The 20,425-nt window shown below is 36.4% G+C and overlaps 1 protein-coding gene across 1 annotated transcript in view; it reads left to right on the top strand.

Annotated features, from left to right (window-relative positions):
* FAM63B (family with sequence similarity 63, member B) overlaps positions 1-8,656 on the top strand; it is a 63,816-nt gene extending 55,160 nt beyond the window's left edge. Inside the window, exons 8-9 of the mRNA XM_004687741.2 lie at positions 238-432; positions 2,978-8,656. Of these exons, the coding sequence (XP_004687798.1) occupies positions 238-432; positions 2,978-3,103 (321 nt within the window). The 3' untranslated portion in view covers positions 3,104-8,656. The remainder of the gene's footprint in view (positions 1-237; positions 433-2,977) is intronic.
* The last annotated feature ends 11,769 nt before the right edge of the window (positions 8,657-20,425 follow it).

Raw genomic sequence — 20,425 nt, 5'->3', positions numbered from 1 at the left:
GAGAGGTCTGCCACGCCATGTGGTCACCTCCAGGGCAGGCGGGAATCGAACTCATGCGGAAGTGACTTAAGCTTCTTAGTGCTGTGCTTTAACCCTCTGCGCCGCCAGGGAGGGCCCATAAATAAATAAATCTTAAAAAAATTTTTTTCAAAGCTTTATAAGTATAATCTCTATACTTACATTTATAGTTCTTGCGTAAATCTCATAGCTAAAACTGGTTATAATTTAATTTCTTAGGATTATCTCATGGCATTATCTCTACAACAAGAACAACAGAGTCAAGAAATAAATTGGGAACAAATCCCTGAAGGAATCAGTGATTTGGAACTGGCAAAGAAACTCCAAGAAGAAGAAGATAGACGGGCTTCTCAATATTATCAAGAACAGGAACAAGCAGCAGTAGCTGCAGCTTCTGCTTCTACACAGGCCCCGGTAAAAATAAATGATCTCATTCTTAAATACAACAATCACTTCAGCAAAAGAAATTTATGATGAGATTAAAATGTTTTAATTAATTACTACTGCTTTAGTTATGTTAGCATTTTAGTACCTATTTGGTTTTATGATCCTGTCTTAAATTTCTTATTTATTAAACTTATTGTTCCTGAGGTTCTGATGGCAGTATTTTTCAAATTTGTTTTTTAACTTCTTAATAACTACAAAGAAAATAAACCAATTTGAGCAATCTGTCAACTAGAGGGCAGTATGAGGTACTACTGGAATGAATGTAGACTGGAGCCAGATAGACTTGGATTTGCGTTTCTATTATCCCACACTATTTGCAATACCTTGGGCATAGTCCTCTATCTCTCCTAGCCTCATTTTTCCTTTCTGTCAAATAGAAGATAACACTTAACTCAACACTTAGGTTTGTGGTTAAGTTAAGTAGTGCTGGGCCCTCCGTGGTGGTGCAGTGGGTTAAAGCACAATCACAGCCACTGCAGCACGAGTTTGATCCCCAGCCAAGGAGCTGACCCACATGGCGTGGCAGACCTCTCCTGACCTGCCCACTGCTCCCCTCAGCAGTGTATTTCAGTCAATCTGCCTGTTCTGCTCCCCACTTTGCCTTTGGTGAATCCTTTTACTCCCTGCACCTCTGATCTGTACCCTAGTTCTGTATGTATAAGTAAATAAATCTTTAAAAATGAATAAATGAACAATATTAGAACCTACTGTCACATGTACAAAGTATTCCACCTTTCCATTTTTCACTTACCTTAGCTAAAGATTTTAAGAATTAAAGATAGGGAAATGCACTGGACTATGGTGATGGCACATGGGTGATTTGGTGATGGGAAACTCAAGGGGATTGCAACTGAGGTGGAAAAATACACAAAAACTTGTAAAAATAAACTATTACAAAAAAAACACAGGAAAAAAATTAAAGATAGGGGTCATTAAGTCGATGTCTATATGATAAATCTCATTTCATTAAAAAGAATAATTCCCTTTTTATGTTTAGCTGAACCATGCCCGAGCTATTCCTTAGAATTAGGTAGTTAAGAAAGCAAGATGCCTTTATGGTGTTATGAAACTTTATATAGAGAATTCCACTAAAATAAGTATATTTCTGGTTCTAGTCCAAATATTTCTAGTTCTAGCTCTGTCTTTTAAGCTAAAACCTTCCCTACTTTGTTTTTTTTATTATTATTATTAAGATTTATTTACTTTTGCATACAGAACTGAGGGACAGGCCAGAGGTGCAGAGGTGGCAAGAGGATTCACCAGACAGAGCCTGGAGCAGAATAGGCAGATCAAAGAAGTACACTGCTGAGAGGAGCAGTGGGCGGGTCAGAAGAGGTCTGCTGTGCCATGTGGGTCACCTCTGGGGCCAGGGACTGAACTCACACTGAAGTAGCTGTGGCTAACTTCCAGTAAATCTTTCTTTTTTTTTTTTTTAATTAAACAAGAGCTTGATAACCCTGAGGCTTTAACTCCTGTACAACTAGAGAAGCTCAAAATAATTTTTTTATATATATAATAGTTTATTTTTACATCACTTTGTGCATTTTTTCATCTCAGTCGTAATCCCGTGGGCTTTCCATCCCCAAATCACTGTGTGCCATCACCATAGTCCAATGCATTTCAAATTAAATATTTTTTTAAAATTTTAAAATAGGAGCTCTCAGTGGTAGCACAAGTGCTACCGTGAAGCTCTCCGCCACCATTCAAGTCTCAGCCAGGGAGCTGACCCACATGGCACAGCAGACTCTGCTGTCTCACCTGCTGCACCCCACAGTAGTGTATTTCAGTAGATCTGCTTGTTCTGCTCCCTACTCTCTCTCTGGTGAATCCTTTCACCCCCCCTCCCCATCCAACTTCTGGCCTGTGCCCAATTCTGTATGTATAAATAAATAAATCCTTTTAAATAAATAAAAATTTATAAATAAATGTTTAATATTCTATTTAATGATGTGATGAAAACTGCTGTGTTTAAGGCGTCACTTTCTGTAACATTTTTTAAAATTTTGGATAAATATTTCTTGAATAATCTTCTTTAAGTTTAAAATTCCATTTTCCTTGGAAAATGAATATGTTGATTAAATCTGTCCAAAATGATAATGGCAATTACTTGAAAAGTAACAAGTCTGTATACCAATAACTTCTTTTTGCACTAGTGATACCTTTCACTTTTTTTTTTTTTTTAAGATTTATTTATTATGTATTGCATACAAGCACTGGGGTACAGGCCAGAGGTGTGAGGGGTGAGAGGATTTACCAGAGATAATGGGGAATAAACAATGAGATGTACTGAAATACACTGCTAAAGGAGCAGTGGTGGGTCAGGAAGGGTCTGCCATGCTCTGTGGATCACCTCCCTGGTCTGGAATTGAACTCATGGTGCAGTAGCTTCTGATAGCTTCAGAGTGCTGTGCTTTAACTTGTTGGGCCACCAGGGAGAATGTTTTTTAGATAACTGACTTAATATCTTAAGAGTAATTGAGTTGATTTCTTCCTGTTATCCTTTATAAAACAGAGTCAGCCAGCACAAGCCTCTCCATCAAATGGAAGACAATCTGGAAATAGTGAACGTAAACGAAAAGAACCTCGAGAAAAAGATAAAGAAAAAGAAAAGGAAAAAAATAGTTGTGTCATTTTGTAAGAAGTGCTAGATTCTGTTGGAATCATCTGTATGTCTCAAGAAACAGAACCACAGGAGGAAGAAAAGGAAGAAAAACCGATAAATACCGTCTGTGCCTGATTTCCCAATGGATTTTGTTAATGTTTTTCAGGGTAAAGGTTGTTACTTAGTTACAATCAGACTTTTTCCGAGTCACACAGTACTCTCTTTATGAGCTGGAGTTTCATGTTACAAGTTGGAAATGCTGTGTGTTGTCTCATGAAAAATACTGCACTTGTAGTCAAATAAGTGAATCACAGCAAATTTTGTGTCATAGTGACATTCATAACTCATATCAGTTAGTAAGCTATTTTATCTTCTGTTCTAACAATGAATGGAGATAATTGATTTTGTCTGATTCCTTCCTGAAATCTAAATATTAGCACAATAATTTTTGAAGTGAATTTTTACAATGTTAAATTATGATCTAATCCACAAGAAACCAGGGGTTTAATATAGAAATTTAAAAACAAAAAGTAGCAAGAGTAAATAACCCTTTATTGCATATTGGACTAGTTCAGCCCTTGAACAGCTTTACCTTTCTTTAGGAATGTACATTTTAGATATTATCTTGAAAAGTGATAAAGGAACTTGGGTGTAATTTAGATAGAAAAAAAATAAATATTTGTATTTCTTTTCCAATAGCAAAAAATTACATTATGCTAGTACTAATATCCTATCAAAGCCAGATATTAATGACTTTGTAGTATTGTGGAATTTTGAAGAATTTTGAAACCTTTAACATAGGTAACCTGGACCACAGTTACTATTAACAATGTGATGAGTGTAAGGAGGAAACCACAGTGGATGCTAGGTCTTGTAAATATGGGAGTGTAGGAAACCAGATAGTTCATCGTCTACCTTTTTCTAGAATCTCCTTGAACTTTAAATTTTAGATCATGTTTATTTGCTAGAAAATTAAGTATATTGTTATAATCAACAAAAAGCACAGTCTGAAAGGAAGTTAGAGATAATCTGAGTCTAGTGAAAAAGTACTAATAAAATTTTGTGTGAAACAGAAGAATTTTGAGAAATTTATGTAAAAGCAATCAGATTTTTTAATTTATGAGAACCAAATAAACCTATAGCATCTTGTAGTGTTTATAGGATTCAGAAAGAATATTTATTGAACTTTATTATGAGGCAACACATATTTTCCTGTATTTCTAGATATAGTTTGGAAAACTATCCTTGATAGTCCTTTTTATATGTTTTATATTTAAAAATTTGTTTTACTCATTTTGGAGAGACTATTGCTGCTGCAAGTAGATACGTAATTTACATCCTAAACCTCAGTAAATGTGTTTGTCTAAGATCATCTTAATCTAACCTGAGCATCCACTTGGAGAATGTTTTTGTGGGCTGGGATGACAATAGACTACAAAATAAAAGTGGTCTAGATTTCTTAAGCTGTCTTTAATATCATTTTCTGATCCAAAATCAGTTGTAGGATGAGTCTGTATGTAAAAAGCTGTATTATTTGTAGAGGGAAATACTCAAAGGAAAAATCCAGGGTCAAGCTCTGTCTTTTATGTCCTGTGTTGCATGTTTGTTTTTGTTTTATAGTATGTTATCCCTTCAGATTTCCTATGCTAGCATGATACATCATCAGACAACCTGTTTGGAGTATAAAACTTGATACAAAATATTTGGTGAAACTCTTCATAACCTAGAATATGTATACATTGTAATCAGATGTACTACAGAATTCTCTGTTGGCTCAAATACGTTGACCTTATTCCAAGTTTACTCTTGATAACACTGGTTATAGGAAGAAACTCAGATCTTAAGGTTTGCTTGTCCCAAACAGATAGTGACCATACATTACATTTAATTAATATATATATATGTTGAGCAGTTTAAGAAATCATATTTGAGGCATATTGTCCATAATTACATACTTATTTATTGCCCTTGAAAATTATTCTATATGTAGAAATTATTCTTCTGTTACTTGTTACTGTTTCTTAATTTGTTCCAAAGATAATACTGCCATTCTACATTCCTTTTGGAAGAAAAAAAAACTTAAAACCAGCAGTGCTGCTATCAGATAAGTAGATATCAATGTATACTTATAGAAAATAATTAAAGATGTAATATGTTTGTTAATTCAGTCTGTTCTGTATATTTCCAAGTCAGACTTTCTTACATTCCTGGAATTCAGTTTCATATACCAAGAACAATAATAAAATGTTCATTTTGATTACTGTGGGGCAAAATTAAATGTTTAATTCTATTAAAACAAATTTCTCAGAGATACCGGTTTCCCATCCTTGAAGGTTATAAAGAATTTAGAGTTATTGTGTCTTATTTTCTTAAATTTTACCAGTTTACAAATTATATATTCAGATTTTCTTTGCTGGTTTGGGTACATTGGAACTTGATAGTGGTATATTAAAGTCTTCACAGTATTTTATAATACATATATATTGTTACATATATACTTATAGCAGAGGTTAAAATTTAATGATTTTTGTTTTTAATATTTGTAAATTAGATTAGGGGCATATTTGCATCAGCCAATTGTTAGAACTAGTAAAAGAGGCATATGAATGAATAGAAATGGTCACCATACTTTCTTGTTCTTTTAAAACTTACTCCCCTTATTTGTCATTCTTATTTAGCAATGTGAACATTCTCTTCATATCTAATCCCATTGAATCAACAATTCTGTGATTTATAATAAGTTGTCAACACTTTTATTTGTATGTTTCTGAAGCAGGGACCCATGTCATCTATAAGATTCTCAAAGGAATTTGGGAAATTTCTCTCAAATTTAATAATCACCATTTTGAGAATACACAGACATATATACAGACTATGAAGTTTGAAGCAGCTAAAATTGACTTTGACTACTTCCTAATAAAATGCTGGTCTGAAGTGCTTAGGTAAAGTAATTTCTTCCAACCGTTAGTAAATTGAATGAAACATAGATTTAATTTAGGATTAGAGTTTGGAATATATGTTGTTTTATTGTCTCGGATTTCTGGGATTTGACTACTTATCCCATATATTATGTTTCTAATTCTTCCTCCTACTTCTTAATCTTAGCTTAATAAAGTAAGTGTGTGTCAGAGATTAGTTGCCTAAGCACATTAGCCATTTTGTAATTGCACAGAAAGTTAACATTTTGTTTTTAGTGAATAACCAGTTCAGTTAACTATGATAGAAAAGATGTTGACAGGAAATAGGATTAGAAGTAAAATGGAAATTTAAAGTATCAATAACATGTGGTCCTTATATTAATATTGGTTTAAAGCAGATCTTTAAATTACTCCTAACGAAAAACCAAGGCAAGAATTGCAGAACTTTTCTCCATCAATCTTATTTATTAAAAAAAAAAAAAAGTTAACCTGTTACATTTTACTTTTCTATGTAATGTACCAGATACTTTAGAATATGATGGAAGTTTGCGCTTTACCTGTCACACAAATGTGGGTATACAACTTAAAACTATAATTGTAAATAATTATAGTTTAAATACAATTGTAAAGTTGCTAATGTTTGACAAAATAAGAGTCATTAAACATAGTATGTAATTTGTATTTTTGTATTTTAAAGAACTGGAAATATGAGATTTTAATTCATTTTACATCCAGAAGTCTGACTTTTGCTGTAGGCAAACATTCTGTGCTTCAACTTACTCTATTTTTGTAAAGGATGCTTTTTTTTTTTTTTTAATTTAAGTCTTTGCACTCCTGAGTAAAAGACATAGTATGAACACATAGTAATGCTTAAATAATCATAAATATCACAGCTTTTTGTTCTCAAATGTGTACTTTTCCCCCAATGGCATATTTCTTACATCAGGTTTTTAAATGCTGTCAACATTTGTGAAATTATCTTGTATCATCATCTCTTCCCTAAGCATATTTCACAGCTGTTTTTGTAACCTATGGACTGTTGAGTCAAAATCAAAAAATTTGGGCACTATAAAAAGCATTTTAAAAATCTATGTTTTCCACTGTTTTTCATAAATCTCTCTTTATTAGATTCCCTTTGCCTTTTCCTCCATGGAGCAAAGGGCAGTAAAATCAGGTTGTAATACATACATATAATGTTGTTTTGCATTGATGGAATTCATTCAGATCTCTCAAGTACTGTCAGTTTTAGAGCTATTTAAGGTCTACTTTAAGTGGAAAAGGTTATTTGACAATGTACAGTTATCTTCCTTTTAAAAAATTACAAAATTGAAAGAAACCCAGAATTTAGTCTCTTTTTATATTGATGTCCAATAATTCTAAAGAGATAGGAAATTTTATGGAGAGTTGAGGTTACTCTTCTCAAGTAATAATTTAAAGCAAATTAAATTTGATCTCTAAGACTTCCTGAACAATATAAATTGCAACTAGAGATAATGGAGTCTGAGGAACAAGTAAATTGCAGGACCCTGCTAAGTTTAGCTTATTTTTTCCCTAGCAAGTTTAGCTTATTTTGAAAGTCTATCAAAATTATAATTCATGTGTCTTACTTAATTACAGCTTTCTACCATTAGAAATTGGAGTTTAGTAAATTGTGATATGCAAATAAATTTTTACATGATAAATTCTAGTTTCTAATTTCACTTTTCTGATCTCAAAAAGTTGAACTCAAACAGGGTAAAGTTTTCAACTGTTGCCTCAAGTTTAGCTTTGTCCTATTGCCCTGAGAAAGAAGGTGGCTTAAATTTGTCTGTTACTGATATTTTTCAGGGCATGGTGATATCCCACTTAAAGTGTAGAAAAATATGGCAGAAATACAAAACCTAAGCTTTAAGCCACGTAGACTTAAAGAACAAAAAGTGTTATTATTCTACAAGTCTCTACTTTTTTTTATATTCTGAGAATTTCTTCAAATCACTTAATTTGTCACAACTTTACAAACTACATACAATTTTTTACTGTAACACTCTGCTTTGAGAAACAGAAATGTCTCCTAGATTAGAGTGCACAAAGAAAAATTCTTCTGAAAGTGATCCTGGATTCTTTGGTCTAGTAGTTACAGCCTTAAATAGAAAGTCAGGAAATTGAAATGCTCATTTAAACTCCTTACTCAGTGACTGTTAAGAAGGGCATATAACAAATATGTTATGATATGGAGCAGCTCTAACTAATGAATGAGTATAAAAATAAGATAGGCATTTAATCGTTAAAGATCAACTCCATGTCTCTCAGTTTTGTGAGTTCTTTTTTACAATTTAGTTGTAAGATGCACTTTTTCCCCAGAGTGCACAGGATATATTAGTTACACAGATTTTAAGCTAAGGGTTGAAAAGCTTCCTGTGGTTATCAAAAGCTTACCTTCTTCAATAAAATGACAACTATTGTTTTCACAGATCCATCAGTCACAGTATGAGTAGAAGACTGATGTATGACTGCTACACAACAGTCAGCAAGTGGAATAATCTTCACTTAAGAAACTTCAGAGGTACCCTGAAAGTCATTTCCTAAAGTTAGTGCAAGTGAATCTTATTCCTTGAATAGTGCAGAATAATCGCATTTATTGAGGCTTGTGTTTTGGGGGAGTAGCAGGTAAAATGGTGTAATGACTACAGAGGGTGACCTTGAAATATAGTAAGAAGAAAGACGCTTTCTTTCTCCACGTTAGGACAGTTTGGGTCAAGAAGTTGCTATGACATCATAGACTTCTTTGTGCTATACAAAGATTGGCCAATTAACAGAATTCTCAAAGACTTTAAGTATATGACACATATGAGAGTGCCTGTTTTTTTCTCCTGTCCTTTACTGTTGTAATGTCCTTTCTACTTCTGTAATAATCTGTTAGGCTTTTTAATTAACTTTAATTCCAGCTTAAGAATTATAGCAGCCCTAGAAATTAATAAAAAAGAACATTGAGATAGGTTTTTTTTAATAAAGACACCTAAAAACATTTTCCCAATTTAGTATTGAACTGCATTTCTATGAAAGTTACTGTTTCAAATGCTAATTATGCTCACACTATTTAATTCTAAAACCTGTCTTATGTTTCAAAAGTTTTACTTTTGTAGCATAATCCTTAAAAGGCATATTTAACATAGACAGGAAGTATAAACTATTTCTGACAGAATTATTCAGTATTATTCAACATTTAATTTTATGTTTATTATTGTATTACAAGGATAGTGTCATTCTTGGATTTAAATGTTGGAATTTTGTAAATATACTTAAAACTGTAACCAGTGATAACACCCTTAGTATTTTTTATTATAGATTATATTTTATTTCAATAAACTTTGATATTTAGACCACACAGCCTTTCTGTTATGTATATTCATCTCATTAAACTAATTTGTACAATTTTAAGGTGAATAAGAAAAGGAGGGATTCATGCAATTTATATATATTTTACATTATTGTTCACCATTTTTTATTACAATGTTTGCTTTTTTTTTTGTGAAATCCCCATAAAATTTCCTCCACCAGTTCACCTGTGCACCACTTCCATAGGTCTTTGTGCTCTTTCTGCCTTCATTTTGATCCCTTTCCCTCCCCATTCCTGGCAGAATGTCTCTGATTTATAGTTGTCTGTTTATTTTTGTTTTGTTGTGTTTTTAATCATTGTTACTATTTTTTTCCCCTGTTTCCTTGTATGGTTCCCCTCTATCCTTCCTATAAGTGAAATCATCGATATTATTCTTTTTCCTTCTGGCTTATTTCACTGAGTATAATCCCTTTAAGCTCCATCTATGTTGCTGAAAATGGCATTTAGTTTATCTTTTTTATTGCTGAATATACTTCATTGTATATATATGTACCACATCTTCTTGATCCAGTTGTCTGTTTTGGGGCATTTGGGTTGCTTCCATATCTTACTTACAAATAATACTTCAATAAATGGAGGGGTGCAGGTATCCTTTTGAATTAATGTTTTTGTGTCCTTTGAGTAGATCCCTAGGAGTGGAATTGCTGGGTTGCTGGGTCATAAGGTAGTTAGTTCCATTTTTAGTAGTCCGAGGAAATTCCATACAGCTTTCCATAGTAGTTGGACCATTTTACATTCCCACCAGCAGTATAGTATAGCAGTATAGTTGACCATATCCTGGTCAACATTTGTTGTTGCTAGTGTTTTTTGTTTTTGTTTTTGTTTTTTTAAGATTTATTTACTTATGCAGAGGTACAGGCCAGAGGTTTAGGGGATTCACCGGAGACAATGGGGAGCAGAACAGGCAGATTAACAATGTACACTGCTGAGGGGAGCAGTGGGAGGGTCAGGAGAGGTCTGCCACACCATGTGGTCTCCTCCGGGGCAGGCGGGAATCGAACTCATGCGGAAGTAGCTTTAGTTTCTCAGTGCTGTGCTTTAGCCCGCTGCGCCACCAGGGAGGGCCCTGTTGCTAGTTTTTTTTAATGTGTCATTCTTTATTGGTGTAAGGTGGAGGTGGTACCTCATTGTGGTTTTAATTTGCATTTCCCTGTTTTGTTCCCTGTTTTATTTATGCATACAGAACTGGGGTACAGGCCAGAGATGCGGAGGGTGAGAGGATTCACCAGCGACAGAGTGGGGAGCAGAACAGGCAGATGATCAAAATACACTGCTGAGGAGAACAGTGGGCAGGCCGGCCAAGAGAGGTCTGCCGCACCATGTGGATCTCCTCCGGGGCAGGCGGGAATCGAACTCATGCGGAAGTGGCTTAAGCTTCTTAGTGCAGTGCTTTAACCCGCTGCAACACCAGAGAGGGCCACATTTCCCTGTTTTGAGGGATGTTGAACAATTTTTCATATGATGTTGGTCATTTGCATTTATTTCCTCTTTAGAGAAGTGCTTTTAAGTTCTTCTGCCCATTCATTGACTTGATTATTTACTTTGGTTTTGTTGAGTCCTGTGAGATCTTTATGATCAATCCCTTATCGGTTATATGGAGTGCAAAACTTTTCTCCCAGTCAGTAGTATGTGTCTTTGTTTTGGTTAATGTCTCTTTCTGTACAGACGCTTTTAGTTTGATGTAATCCCAGCTGTTTATTTTTCCCTTCACTTTCTTTTCTTTGTTGGATGAGTCTTTAAAGATGTTTATGTCTTATACTGTTTTACCTGTATTTTCTTCTATATATGTTATGGTTTCAGGTCTTATGTTCAGTTCTTTTATCCATTTTGAGTTGATTTTTATGCATGGTGTGAAGTAGTGGTCCAGTTTCATGCTTTTGCTTATGGTGATCCAATTTTCCCAGCACCATTTATTGAACAACTGTCTTTGCTCAGTTGAAAATTGTTTGCTCTTTTGTCAAAGATTAATTGTCCATATATGTGTGGCTTTATTTCTGGACTTTCTATTTCGTTTCATTGGTATGTGTGTCTATTTTTTGTTCCAGTATCATGCTGTTTTAATTATTATGACTTTGCAATATAGTTTGAATTCTGGGAGTATGATAACACCATTCTTCATTTTAGTCAGGAGAGCTTTGGCTATTCAAGGTTTTTTGTGACTCCATATGAATTTCATTAATAATTGTTCTATTTCTTTGAATAATGCTAGACCAACTCTTGATAAAGATACTTCCCACCCCCATCCCACTGCATCCCAGAGGCAGTGAACATGAAATAATTCAAAGCCATAGAAATAGTTAACTACCCGATTGCAGTGTAATTTTTATCTCTATGATTCTCTTCGTTTGGAAGACTAAAAATGGGTGAGAAGGGGACTGTCCCTGGTGGCGCAGTGAGTTAAAGCACCGCATTATGAAGCTCTCTGAAGCTTCTGCAGAACAAGTTCAACCCCCTGCCAGAGAGCTGACCCACATGGCATGGCAAAACTCTCCTGGCCTCCCCCAACCCCACCCTGCTGCTGCTCCCCTCAGCAGTGTATTTCAATACATCTGCCTATTCTGCTTCCCACTGTGTTTCTGGTGAATCTGTCACCCACCACACCTCTGCCCTGTACCCCAGTTCTGTAAGCGTAAGTAAATAAATCTTTAAAAAAATAGGCAAGTAGGGGTAATTTCCTTTTTATATCAAACCCTAATGTAAAGTTTTTGTCCACAATTTGCTATACAGATCAGCTAATATCTGTAAAAACATCATTAGTCTTCCCAGCCCACAAAATTAATCATTGCACATAGTGTTTTCCTGACCTCCCTTCATTGTAGACCTTAAGATAGACTGTGAGTCTGTTAAGGGCAGGGATCATATTTTATTCATATTGATTTTCTTGGCACGTAACATGATCATTGTTTCTTTAATTGAATTTGAATATCTGTTTTGAGGATTTTTTAAAAATATCCATATAATATAGTTATTGCTTGCTCTTCCTTAAAATAAGTTAGGTAGGTAAGTTATATTGGCAGAGGAAGTAAAATCCTTAATCTTACCCTCCCTCTGTCCTCTTCTCTCCCCCCTCCCCGCCATTTTCCCTGGTTATTATATCATCCTACATCCTCCTAGAGCCATTTCCAAGGATGCTTGAAAAACAGTTTCAACAAAATTATAGTAAACAGTTACCTTCCACCATTTCTAATCCTTCTTGCAGGATCTTTATGTTACCCTAAGGTAATGAAATTGACACCTATTAATTTATTTGAAATATGAAGCCAAACAATCTGACTCAAGAGTCAACACTTACAAATTTACCCGGAACAGGTAAGTCTAGGCCACATCTGTGTTTTTAACTGGACTTTTTAAGTGAATCTGTCTCAAAATCTTCAAAATCAGGTTTATTAACCTGTTCGTATTTTTTATCTGAGCACAATTTCATTCTGCATGGCCTGTTTTCTCATATCTAAAATGGAGTCAATAATTTGTCTCTTAATATTGTAAGCATTAGAGATAATACCTATAAAGAACTATATATAAAAACATTCATAAATTATAAGATTATTAATAACTGATTAGAGACTTATTTTTTACTTCAAATGAGACACTTTAAGGAGGCTAAAAGACCAAGTAATCCTTAGACAAGCATTTTCCTATTACCTCTAATTTTAATGCTGATATAATTATAATGGCTAACATCCATCTAGATTAAGAATGACCTAGAGTTAAATATATTAGAACAAAACTTTAGAATACATAGAATAATAATCATGTTCTAGATATAACTTTGGATACTGTAGCAATGTTATGGGAGAAATATCAGAGTAAGGCCGGAGGCACACGGGTAAAAGAATTCACCAGAGACAAAGTGGAGAAAAGAAAAGGCAGATATATTGAAACACACTGCTAAGAGAAGCAGTGGGTGAGACAGAGAGATCTGTTGCACAGAGAATGGGGATTAAAGGCTCTATGCTCCAGACATCATTGATAGGATAGGGTGACTAGACTTGGGTGTGTCCTGAGGATCTCCATCATCAAACATGGCCCAGTCTCATGGCAATGCTATATACCCCCTTTATCCAATTAAATTTCCCAACATTTATTTGCTGGGCAAGGAGTGGGGCTCAGTTTTTAATTTTAGTAATTACAGCACAACAACAGAGATTATATTATTGACCAAGACTAAAATATACCAAGAAAGAAAATGAAGTTTTACTCAAAGGAAAACCGAGGCAAAAGCAGAGAAAAGAGAACTACTGTGAAAGGACTCTGCAATCAACGCTATCACAAATCAACAGAAATCAACTGTCTGGAAGCCTGGAATCTCCCTTTCTGAAGTGACATGTAGGTATCCAACCAAACAGGTATTTCCTTATAGTAAAATCTTGTATCTCATAAATGTTTGCCTTTCTCTCAAACACCTTGGTGGCCTAGGTATTAAATCCCACTGTTAGTACCCCTACAACCTGAGTTTGATCCTCAGCCAAGGAGTTGACCCAGAGCTGTCGTGTCTCACCTGCTGCTCCCCTCAGCAGAGATTTCAGTAAATCTTTCTGCTCTGCTCCTCACTCTGTCTCTGTGAATCCTCTCACTTCTTGTACCTCTGGCCTGTACCCCCGTTTTTCTATGTAAAAAATAAAAGCTTTAAAAAACAATAAAATCACAAGTTATCATATCTGGAAATTAACATATACTATCAAAAAATATTTTAAATTCCCATGATTTCTTTACTTCTGCCATATTCTGATCTCAAATGTAACTCAATTTTTTTCTGAGAAAACACTGCATATCTCAACACAACCTGGGGTGGAGAGTAGAGAGTTGGGAAAACAACTGATCAGAAACCCCTCTCCCAGTCTCTTCTGTTGAAATCATCGCTTTGATTATCTAATAAACTGTAACATTGAGACTTTGTCTTCTAAATATAGGACACTCAGGAAATTAGACTGTGTTTTGAACAGTCAGTAATCTGGATTTAAAATTGTAATACTAAATTTTTAAAAAGCACTAGAAATCAAGAAATAAAGTCAACGAGTTCAAGTCAGCATCTCACCAAAACTAGGTCATATAGAAGAGGGCAAAAAATTTTCTTTCTACTATTTTAAGTTCTCAGCTGGAGTCCCATAATAGAATAAAAATTAACAACAGAAAAATTAACTAATTTACACAATTTTAAAATTTTTGTTTTTTAAAGATTGATTTATTTATGGGGTATAGGCTAGAAGTTCAGGGGTGAAGAAGAGTAGAGAAAAGAACATGCTGATTGACTGAAATACACTGCTGAGGAGAACAGCAGGCTAGACAGGAGAGGTCTGCTGCGCCATGTGAGCCACCTCCCTGGCCTGGGATCAAATGTGGATAGTTTCATAGTGCTGCTCTTCAACCCCTTGCACCTCCAGAGAGGCTCCTTATTATAGGACCTACCCAGGGAAAAATTAGTAACTCTCAGAAGTGGCTTACAATTTAGACTTAAATACTGTTTTAGCTAAAGGAAAAAGACCACGTATGAGTGCTAATTAAGAAAAGAATGGTAAACAAGAGTAATGTTTGTTATACAGATTTTAAGTCTTTAACTTGGTAGTTGCTTCACTAATAAATATCTGGAGATATAGTCATCCTTTTGGTAAAGGAATAGTTTCTTCATAAATGTAAATTTCCCTTATCGTGGGGTAATTTTTACTCTGTTTTAGAGCTTTTCCTGTATCTGAAGTTTCTCAAAGTAGTAAGCTCAGAATGTTTCTGTCAGAGAGACCCAAAACCTCACACTACTCCTCATCATCTGAACCTGTTAACAATAACAGACCTAAAAGTAAGAACTAAAACCAGTACACATTTAAAAATGTAATGTTCTCAGGTTTTGACTTTTGACTGCATACCAGAAATGTAAATGAAAATTTTCAGAAATATAAGAAGTGGTTTAAAAAGGAGAGGTCACTGGAATGTATTAGCTATGCAAATACTTACTGAATTTTGTTGAATGAAATTTTTATGAAGGATTAAAAGACAATGACAGCTGTTGGTTTCTGTGTGTGGGATTCTTGGGTCCCTCTGAGAAAATTCAACAATGTTCCCATTCGTCAGTACAAAAGCAAGTGTATTAAGGGGGGAAAAAAAGGAAAGAGGTATATCAGCAGAAATACAGGTAGACAGGAGAGCTGTATTTTGCTAGAGCAAGTGTATTCTTTTATAGTGTTCTTGGATGGACTGATTGTGGAAATTATCACCTGGGAGTCAGGTTGGGCTGGTTATCTAAGCTAATACTCTCTGTTGATAATCTTTTCTGACTCAACCTCAGATTCCTAGAAACTATAGCCAAGTTTAGTTTGATTCCTTATCATCCCTCTCCTCACCTCTGGTGTTTGTCCTTATGAGACCTTCTACCTTACCTTTTTCTACTCTAGGCATCCATCATTAACATGTGACTGAAGGGTATTCAGGGACCCAAACTTTTTTTTTAAAGATTTATTTATTTATGCATACAGATCTGGGGCACAGGTCAGAGACAGAGCGGGGAGCAGAACAGGCAGATCGATGAAGTACACTGCTGAGGGGAGCAGCGGGCAGTTGAAGAGAGGTCTGCTGCGCCATGTGGATCACCTCCCTGGCCAGGGATCGAACTCATGCTAAAGTGGCTTTAGCTTCTTAGAGCTATGCTTTAACTTGCTGCACCACCAGGGAGAGCACAGGGACCCCAAACTTTTAAGGGATACAGGCCCCAATAGAATTGGTATGCATAAAAAGAATAAATGTTTTCAAGTAGTAATTTCCCTATAAAACATCAAAAATTACCCATCCCTTGAGAGACAAATATTCAGCCAAACAGGCTTGACCAGAAACAGGGTTGCTGAGACTAAGTTCCTTCTGCTGGGAAACTACAAGAAGGGGTCTAGGCAGGTTCCAGAGAGCTGGGACATAAGGAGAAACTCAAAATTTTAAATGCATCATCTAGGGCCTCCCTGTTGGCACAGGGGTTAGTCTCAGTGCTATCAAACCACTACAACATGAGTTCTATCCTCAGCCAAGGAGTTAACCCACGTTGCGGTAGACCTCTCCTAACCTGCCCACTGCTCCCCTCAGCAGAATATTTCAGTAGATCTGCCTGTTTTTGCTCCCCCCTCTGTCTCTGGTGAATCTTCTCACTTCCCCTGTACCTTTGGCCTAGACCCCACTTCTTGTATGCATAAATCTTCTTTAAAAAATGTATCATACAAAATGCACAGGACTATGGTGATGGCACACGGGTGACTCGGTGATGGGAAACCCACGGGGTTTACAATTGAGATTAAAAAAATGTACAAAATGTTGTAAAAATCAACTATTATATTTTAAAAAATAATGTATCACGCAATCCAACATGAGGATGAGCTCTCTGCCAAGAACCAGGAGTCTCCCAATGTGCTTCTCCTCCATGTTTCTTTCTCTTCCTTCTTCATTATATTTTCATTTATATATATCTACCTTGCTTCTTCCCAACTGTCCCCCATTTGGGAAGTCTGGGTCATGGCATGCTGGGACTTGTAAGCCAAGGTATGAATGTGGGAGTGGAGGAAATGAAGCCCACCCACTGAGCTATGCTGCTATTTCCCTTTTTTCCCCCCCTTTTTAAGATTATTTATTTTTGTATATATGAACTGGAGTACAGGCCAGAGATTGGGGGGATAAGAGGAGTTACCAGAGACAGAGTGGGGAACAGAACAGGCAGATTGACTAAAATACTCTACTGAGGAGAGCAATGGGTAAGACAGAACAGGTCTGCTGAGCCATGAGGGTCAAATCCTTGGCTGGGGATCCGGTGACTATGTATAGGCCAGAGCTATAGGAGTGGTGAGAAGATTCACCAGAGACAGAGGATGGAGCAGAACAGGCAAATTGACAAAGTACACTGCTGAGGAGAACCAAGCAGACAAGACAGCAGAGGTCTGCTGCGCCATGTGGGTTAGCTCCTTGGCCAGGGATCAAGCTGGCACTGAAGCAACTGCAGCCAGCTTTGTAGCACTGCTACCTTAACCCATTGTACCACCAGAGAGGGCCCAATATTTAATTTCTGAATCCCTGAACACAATCACCATAAACTAGACTTTATTAAAATTTGAAGTGTTTGCTCTCCTAAAAGATGTAAGAACATGAAAATTAATGGCCCTCCCTGGTGGTGCAGCGGGTTAAAGCACAGCACTGAGAAACTAAAGCCACTTCTGCATGAGTTCGATTCCCGTCCACCCCAGAGGAGACCACATGGTGTGGCAGACCTCTCCTGACCCGCCCGCTGCTCCCCTCAGCAGTGTACCTTGTCGATCTGCCTGTTCTGCTCCTCACTCTGTCTCTGGTGAAGCCTCTCACCGTCCCTGAGCCTCTGGCCTATACCCCAGTTCTGTATAAATAAATAAATAAATCTTAAAAAAAAAAAAAGAAAATTAATGACTGAAAGAAAATATTTTCAAAATACATTTTTGACAAAGGACTCGCATTAATATATAAAGTACTCGTCATTCTTCTTTATAAGGGAAAAGCTAAAAACTAACAAAGTTTGGACACTCCACCAAAGAAGATGCACAGCTAACAAGTAAACAAATGAAAAGATACACAAATTTTGCTTATATGGAGGGTACAAGTGAAAACAGGTGCTATCACTTACCATAACTCAGACTCCTGAATGAGGCCCAGTGGGAAGGAGCAAGGTAAATTATAAATGGAAATGCAAATTTAACAATATTGAGAAACCACTACACATCCACTCTGAACCCTAAAATTTAAGACTGATAATCCAAATATTGATAAGAATATGGAGCAATGGAACTGTATTACATTGCTAGTGTGAATGTAAAATTATCCAGTCACTTTGGAAAAGTTTGAGAGTTTCTAAAAAAGTTAAACATATCTACCATACAAACCAGCTATTCCATTCTTAGTATTTAGTTTGGACAAGTGAAAACTTATGTGACACACAAACACACGTACACATATCTTCAGAGTAGCTTCATTTGAAAAAACCTAAAATACAGTAACTTAAATGTCCATAATCAGGTGAATACCTAAACGCATTGTGGTTCATCCACACAATGGTCTACTATTAATCAATGTAAATAAGGAACTGCTGATACATGCAACAATTCCGATGACTCTCCAAGTATGGTGAGTAAAAGAAGCCAGACAAAAATGAGTCTCTACTTATGTTTCATTCATATAAAATTCTAGAAAGTGTAGGGCTCTCCCCGGTGGCCCAAGGGGGTAAAGCGCAGCACTAGCCACAGCCACCTCAGCAAAGAGTTTGATCCCAGGCCAGAGAGGTGACCCACATGACTTGGCAGACCTCTCCTGTCTCACCCGCTGGTCCCCTCAGCAGTGTATTTCACTCAACCTGGCTGTTGTACTCCCCAATCTGTCCCTGGTGAATCCTCTCATTGCCCCTGTACCTCTGGCCTGTACCCCAGTTCTGTATGCATAAATAAAATATTTTTTAAAAAATTTTAGGAAGTGTAAACTAAATTACAGGATGTAAAGTAGCAATTACCTGAGGATGTTGAGGTTTCAAAGGGGCTTAAGGATACCTTTAAGAATGATGGATATGTTATTACGATGGTTTCATGGAGATATATGCTAAAAGTTATCAAGTATTTGAAATGTATAGTGTGCCACTCCCTCAATAAAGAATGAAGTGGAACCTCCCCGGTGGCACAGGGGTTAACTCTCAGTGCTATCAACCTATCTCCTGCCAGGGAGCTAACACACATGGAACGGCAGACCTTTCCTGTCTTGCCTGATGCTCACAACATTTTTTTTTAAAAAAGATTTATTTATTTATGCATATAGAACTCACCAGAGGTGATAAGATTCACCAGAAACAGAGCACAGCAGGCTGACTGACAAAGTACACTGCTGAGGGGGAGCAGCGGGCTGGTCAGGAGAGGTCTGCTGTGCCATGTGGATCACCTCCGAGGAGGGATCGAACTCATGCTGAAATGGCTTTAGCGTCTTAGTGCCATGCTTTTTAACCTGTTTCTAAACAATGACTACAGAGGGCACAAAACAATTATCACTGAGAGAAAACAAGTGAAGTGAGCTCTTATTACTCTTTTTGCCTAGATACATTTCCTTATGGTAGGTGGAAGAAGAGTTCATGTTAAATATGAAAATGCAGAGTTCAGAATTCAGAGAAACTGAAGCAGTTGGAAGTTGCATGGAGACGGGAACTATGCAATAAAAAGCCCTATATAAATCCCCTTCAGTCTCTAGATAGCAGCAGCTAGACGTCTACATAAAAACTAGTTGAGATAGGGCTACGTCCTACTCTTTGCTTGAGTAGGGAGATGCCCTGAGATGCTTGCTTCTGCTGTTAAGATCCAGATGATTTTAAACTCTGGTTAGTGACAGCTTTCAATGGTTAGCTTTTGACCTTTGTGGGAGATTAACTCAAGTGGCATTTTATAGATCTCAGCTTCAGTCTGCAAGTAATATCTTCTTACTGAGGAGACTCTAGTGATCTGATCTGGCTCTCGCTCAATGTTTGGGTTTCCACTGTTTTAGTTTGAGAGCCTGAGATTCAAGCAGTAATTACCACTTTGCGCCCTTACAGTTCTTGAGTAATGCACTCCCTGTCTTGCATGCTAACTCTGTGCACCCTCTACTCCAATGTAGTGCCTGCTTTCTATCATCACTGATCCAGGTGTGTGCCCTCAAGTTATCCGCAGCTTCTTCTCATGGGTTATAGTGCCATGGTATTTCTCTATAGTTTAGTATTTCCTACTCTTCTCTACTGTGCCATTGCTTCTTATGTATGCAATAGTCACTCATGTATCTTTAGGGTTCATGTATCTTTAGGATTGGTTGTCTTTATTTTGTTGTAATAGTTTGTGGGTATGTGGAGGTGAACCCAGCCTCTTCTGCCACGGTCTTGCTGGACTGCTGCTTTGAATTATACAAAATTTTAGCAACTCAGATCTAGTCTTGACTGAATTCAATGCCATTTTTAGTAAAAACTCTCAGCATGTTAGAAATAAAAGGAACTTGGGCCCAACCTGGTGGTGCAACGGGTTAAAGCACAGCAGTGAAGCCAGCTGAAGCCACTTCAGCAGGAGTTCAATCCCC

The sequence above is a fragment of the Condylura cristata genome, unplaced genomic scaffold, assembly GCF_000260355.1.
Source record: "Condylura cristata isolate star-nosed mole 26May11 unplaced genomic scaffold, ConCri1.0 scaffold00023, whole genome shotgun sequence".
Taxonomy (NCBI): Eukaryota; Metazoa; Chordata; class Mammalia; order Eulipotyphla; family Talpidae; genus Condylura; species Condylura cristata.
The sequence above is the reverse complement of the archived record's forward strand: the minus strand, read 5'-3'. Positions and strand labels throughout refer to the sequence as shown.